Below are 6019 nucleotides of genomic sequence, written 5' to 3'. Positions count from 1 at the left end.
AGAGAGATCCCTCAGACACTGTACAAACGAGCTGGCCCCAGTGTTTTCTGGCATTTTTAACTCCTCACTGCAGGCATGTCATGTGCCTGCCTGCTTCAAGTCCTCTACCATAATCCCTGTCCCCAAGAAACCTAGGATCACTGGACTAAATGACTACAGACCCGTGGCTCTGACACCTGTGGTCATGAAGTCATTTGAGCGCCTGGTTCTCTCCTATCTCAAGACCCTCACGGCCCCCCTCCTGGACCCCTGCAGTTTGCATACAGAGCCAACAGGTCTGTAGATGACGCCATCAACATGGCCCTACACTTCATCCTGCAGCATCTGGACTCCCCAGGAACCTACGCCAGGATCCTGTTTGTGGACTTCAGCTCTGCCTTCAACACCATCCTCCCAGACCATCTCCAAGGCAAGCTTTCCCAGATGAATGTGCCTGATCCCATCTGCCGGTGGATCACTGACTTCCTGTCGGACAGGAAGCAGCATGTGAGGCTGGGAAAGAATGTCTCCGACTCCCGGACCATCAGCACCGGCTCCCCTCAGGGCTGTGTTCTTTCTCCTCTGCTCTTCTCCCTGTATACCAACTGCTGCACCTCCACCCACCAGTCTGTCAAGCTAATCAAGTTTGCAGATGACACCACCGTTATTGGACTCATCTTGGACGGGGATGAGTCTGCCTACAGGAGGGAGGTTGAACATCTGGTGTCCTGGTGCAGCGTGTTGTGCGCTCTGCTGAGAAGGTGATTGGCTGCAGACTCCCATCTCTGCAGGACCTGTGCACCTCCAGGACACTGGGGCGTGCAGCTCGGATCTCAGCTGACCCTTCTCACCCTGGACACAGTATGTTTGACCTGCCCCCCTCAGGCAGGAGGCTCCGGTCCATTCGCACCAGAACCTCTCGCCATAAGAACAGTTTCTTCCCCTCTGCTGTTGGACACATGAACAATAACCGTATGACTGTTCCCACCACTAACACATGACCCTACGCTGTGTTCACTGCATCATTCCATGTTTGCACTGATCACCACCTGCACTCATGTATATATCTTTCTACGTAGCACTTTTAATTCTTATTCTTATTTTTATTTTTTCATGTCTATTTAAGCGTAATTTATGACAGTATGTTTGCACTGAAGCACCGCAGCAATTTCCTAATGTTGTAAACCTGCTCAACATTTGGCAATAAAACCCTTTCTGATTCTGATCCAGTCAGTTAGCTAGTAAGTATCCATTTCAAACAGGACAGTGGTAACAACAGCAGGCTACGGACAATTTTAAGTTTTAGATTTTAAACGGGCTGTATGCATTTCAATGGGAGCAACAGGACGGTCAAATCTCGCTGATTTTACTACAGAGTAGGACGGATTGTAGGGTAGCAAAATTGTCGGAAAACACATTTTCAACACTGCAGGTTACCTGGTGTAATGTTTTTCAGCTAAAAAGAAACATGGTCTGACTCCTACCTAACTATATAAAGAGTAACTGAAGGTTAAATGTAGCTAATATGTCCTGTTTTAAGCTAGGCACTTACACCTCCGCTCCGCTGCGTCTCAGCCACCATCGCTCTGGCAGAAAGGGCGCTAGAGCCAGAGTAGAGGAGAGGCGAGCTGGAACAAACCATTATGGGAGGGGGGGTATCTATACTTTTGTTGTTAAAATGTTACGTCTCAACCAAATACTGTATGCTCTTTATATTTTTAGTAGTGTGTCACACAAACAGCAAATATTGTCAAAAAAGTAAGAAATCTTTGGGGTGCTTTGATTCATTTTGGGGGAGCTGAAGCACCCCCAAAATGAATCAAAGCACCCCCAAAAATGGGCTAAAATCGCCCCTGAGTTGAAATATTAAGAAATAAATAGTAATTCATGTTTGTTGATTAGATTTATATGTTTAAATGTGTTATTTGTGCTAATTGTGCAAGTAGATAGGAACCTTTTCTAAAGTTGTGTTGTGGCTAAGAGGGCATTTTTTGGCTGTCACACTCAGCAAGCTAATTAAGAGACGAGCCACGAGGTTTGCACGTGTGCAGAAAGATAAATAAAGAGTGCCTTTTTTTGGACCTCCCCACCACGTAAAAATGAAAGTTTGTTCCCTTTGAGTGAGGCCAATGAGGTAAATGTTTTATTTATTATCGTTGTATGTAAATGCGTGACTGTTGCGTGGTATTCAAGCGCAATAGCCGCAGTGTGAGGTGTAATGTGTACTTTATTGATCATTTTGTTGGAATGTTTCGTTGTATATAATGCTTAAGGACTTTAGTAAGAATATTCATTTAAGTTTTTATTTCCTTTTAGTTCTGACGGCATTGTATCGGCTGTGGTTGGACATCATTACATGTTAAGATGTGGAAGAATCCTCCTGCCCGAAATAAATGTCAGTTTAAACACAAAGAACAAGTTGAGCTTTATTAAGACTCGAGGGGAGTAACAATGATCATTGTTCTGACAGCATTTTGAGTGGGAACAGTTCAAAGTTATTTACTGATTGAAACAAGCTGAATGTTTCTGTGCACGATGAAGAAGATCAGCAGCAGGAGCTCAGCTGATCAATGAATTGACATCTATCAGTCGTTTCATGAGATGAAGTCATCAGCAGACATTTGTTTTAACTGTGTGATGAATGTCAGAACGTCAGGGCTCTGCTTTAGTTACTACTTGATGATCATTGGCTCATTGTTGAATCCAGTGGCCCAGTCTGACCTCTGACCCTTTGCTGCATGTCTTCTGTGTTATCTCCACTTTCATGTCTGATCTTCTGCTGTATCGTCCAAAATAAACATCTGAATCATTTCCAACACTTCAGCAGATCTTTAGTTTGGGCAGTACAGCACAAAATAACACATATTGTACTATACTGCCCACTTCCTGATCTTATTGGATCTGTGTGTGAGGTTGGTGAAGGAAACACATGTTTACTGAGTGAATCGCTGCCATTAGGAACTAGTTTTTCATATCACAGCCTAGAAATCACACAGGACCATTTCTGCAAGTGAAAAAATGTAATTGGAGGAAAATAATTGTATAGTTTGTGCGACTGTTGTTTGTAAATGAAGAATTGTCCCAACTACATGTGCTGCTGACCTTTGACCTTTTCTTTAGGTGCACAGAGGCCAGAGGAGTCTGTGGAAACATCCAGAACTGAGGCAGTGCTACAGATGTCTTCAAATAAAGTGGTGTATTATCCATGGATGCGTTCCATTCCTGTTTAGACCTGCTGGCTGTCAATGGGCTTCATTCCATTTCAGACTGCCGGTGGTCGGCTGGAATCTAAACTCAACATGGCTCCTGTGTTAGAAGAGCCTCTGATTTTAAAATATGCACATTGAATAGTTTCTTTCCAGCACTATGGAGCTACCAGCCCAGTATATGTAGCCCACAGTAGATGGAGTTTTCAAGCTGGACTGACAAACATCAGGACTCATGTGATCCCTACATGTGGACCTTTCACAGATGGATCCAAGTGCAGATTCAACTCTGCATTACATTTGACTTCAGCTGTTACACACTTTCATTTTCTAGCTGTGTCACTTCCTGATTTTTGGATCAGATAGTTTATCCATGTCCACAAATGTTTGGCTGCATATTTTTATCATCTATATTTTCCAGTCTTCATGCAGCCGATATTTCATGTGAACTCCAATCTGCCACCTGCCATCACGTTTTCAGGGTTAGTTCAGTGTTGGAAATGTAGGACAAACAGCAGCACATGTTCTCTAAATGTTTGCAGTCATTTTTAAATGACGCTGATACTACATGAAACATTTTCCACATTTATTGTCTTTGAACAGAGAATAATAAAGCCATCAAACATATACAGGCTTCTGCAAATACAAACTTCTGTGGTGCATTTGATGACCTGCAGAGGAGAACAAGTCGGGCTTTTCAGCCCTAACACAACCTCTTTGTTCTCAATACTACAAAACCTTAAAAGGCTGATATGCAAGTTTGCATGAATCACCAACACAGTTGTGTTTGTTTCTAGTGTAGTTATAAATAAGGTGATCAAATATCTGCTGACTGATTAGATCCAGTATCTATTACAGATGAACTGGACATCACAGCATGTTGTTAATCCGTCATATCAAACTAAACAGTGTTGCTGGTGTAAATATCCTCCAATAAAGTCAGATGGGCTGAGGGCTGCTGTTGCCAGGTAACGATGATGTCACACTGGATCTTCTGATCTTGAGCATCGTAGCGCTCGGAGTCTGATGTTGGCTCATGTGTTGTCATACACCAACATGACGTTCTACTAGTCAAGGCCTCACCTTCACCCACTGATGCTGATCACACAGACCCACTAATAGAACTGTTTTATCAGGTTTATGCAGCATCACCATTAATGTCACATTTAATCAGACCACATTTACATTACAAGCCCACTACAACCATTATCAACATGTTAAATTACATTATACATCTGCAGTGGTTTAAAGCACCACTATTTTAACCTTCATTTCTTCACCTTAACAGTTCATTCCTCAAATGAAGCAAAATATTTGACCCTCAAAACAATGTACCAACAAATAATTTAATATTTATTTTCCAACTTTTACACGTGAAATCAAACAAGTGTATTTAACAGTGAAACCAGAGTGGAAGCTGCTCATATAGAGTCCAACCCAGGCTAAAAGTAAGTTGAGTAGAGCAGCATCATCAAAGTGTCGGCTCTCTGAACACGGTGCAAGATCGCCATCTGCAGGACAAAACTAGTTTTTCTCATCCTCCTCGTCAACGTCAAGATGATGTCATCGTACAACAAAACATGCAGATCAGGTGACATGACTGTCTGAGAGGCGGAGTTAAACTGTGGCAGGTAAGCATGTGGAGGAGGAGCAACAACTGCAGCATGACGCTGGAACATCATCATTGCATTATACAGTTTCCTCTCTAACTGGATGATGCTGTGAACAAGAACAGCTGTGGAACCATTGGCCATTTGCCATAGTGTAGCTGAGTCAAAACAGCCAAGTGCTGAGAGGGAAAACATGATGATTTATGTAAAGTCATAACTGGCTGCAGCAGCTGAGCTTTGACCTGTGAGCTGCAGCTTAAGCTTCTTTTATGGTTCAGTGTTTAATGTTTAAACTGTTTATGGCTGCACACACGCCCGCAGTCAGGTTGTATACATATTGAAATATTATATACAGTGTGGCAGCTGACCTTTGACCTGCGAGCTTCAGACTCATTGCTGGTGTGAGGTGTTTAATACTATTGAAGCTTGCAGACACACCCACATCCTCTGATTTGTTCTCAGGGTTGTTCAGTGTGTTGGAGTTGGAGCAGAAACCTGCTGCAGGTTAATTATTGATCAAACAATATCACACAAGGTGCAGCAGCTGACCTTTGACCTTTGAGCTTCAGACTCTTTGCTGGTGTGAAGTGTTTAATGTGACTTCAGCCTGCAGACACAGAGGACTGATGAAGCAGAAGATTGTCTCTGTTTCTACACAGACCTGGTCCAGACAGCAGAGCTGCAGAGGGAAGACGTTCATGGGAAGAAGCTGAGTAAGTGCAACGTCCTCTTTGAATCCTGGATCAGGAAGTGAAGCTGGTGAATATTTGGTGTTTAAATAAGGTTTCTGTCTTTGACTCAGTCTGCTGTCACTTTGTTTCAGAGAGAAAAAGAGATTTCAGATTAACTGCATTATATGCTGAGTAACTAAATGCTGCTAGTCTGTGGTGTCACTCCCAGCAGCATCACGTCATTTCTTTACTCTGACCTTTAACATCAGTTAACTTAGCTAGCAGAGCAGCTAGCAGTTAGAGTATGAACTCTGTGTCAGCAGTCAGCTTGGTCCTGGTGGTCACCTGGTTTCATGTTTGCTGATGATCCAGATGTGTCCACATAATTATTAATTTCTGTAAATGTAAAGACTTTACAGATAAACAACAGCAGCCCTCTGGCTGGACTGTAACCTGTGAGTTTCCTGTGACTGAAACCACAAGCTGACATTTTCCTTCTGAAGCAGCTGAATGGATGTTTGAGTTTACCTGCATACATGGTGCAAATAAACCC

General features: G+C 42.9%; 1 protein-coding gene across 1 annotated transcript in view; it reads right to left on the bottom strand.

The window, feature by feature from the left end:
• LOC146576927 (ribonuclease inhibitor-like) overlaps positions 1-5189 on the bottom strand; it is a 20235-nt gene extending 15046 nt beyond the window's left edge. The window contains exon 1 of the mRNA XM_085267598.1: positions 5164-5189. Coding sequence (XP_085123724.1) covers positions 5164-5189 — 26 coding nt within the window. The remainder of the gene's footprint in view (positions 1-5163) is intronic.
• Between the last annotated feature and the right edge of the window lie 830 nt (positions 5190-6019).

The sequence above is a fragment of the Mchenga conophoros genome, linkage group LG3, assembly GCF_057382185.1.
Source record: "Mchenga conophoros isolate Kocher_MC1m ecotype Shallow Benthic linkage group LG3, M_conophoros_male_GT1.1, whole genome shotgun sequence".
In the NCBI taxonomy this organism is placed as follows: domain Eukaryota; kingdom Metazoa; phylum Chordata; class Actinopteri; order Cichliformes; family Cichlidae; genus Mchenga; species Mchenga conophoros.
The sequence above is the reverse complement of the archived record's forward strand: the minus strand, read 5'-3'. Positions and strand labels throughout refer to the sequence as shown.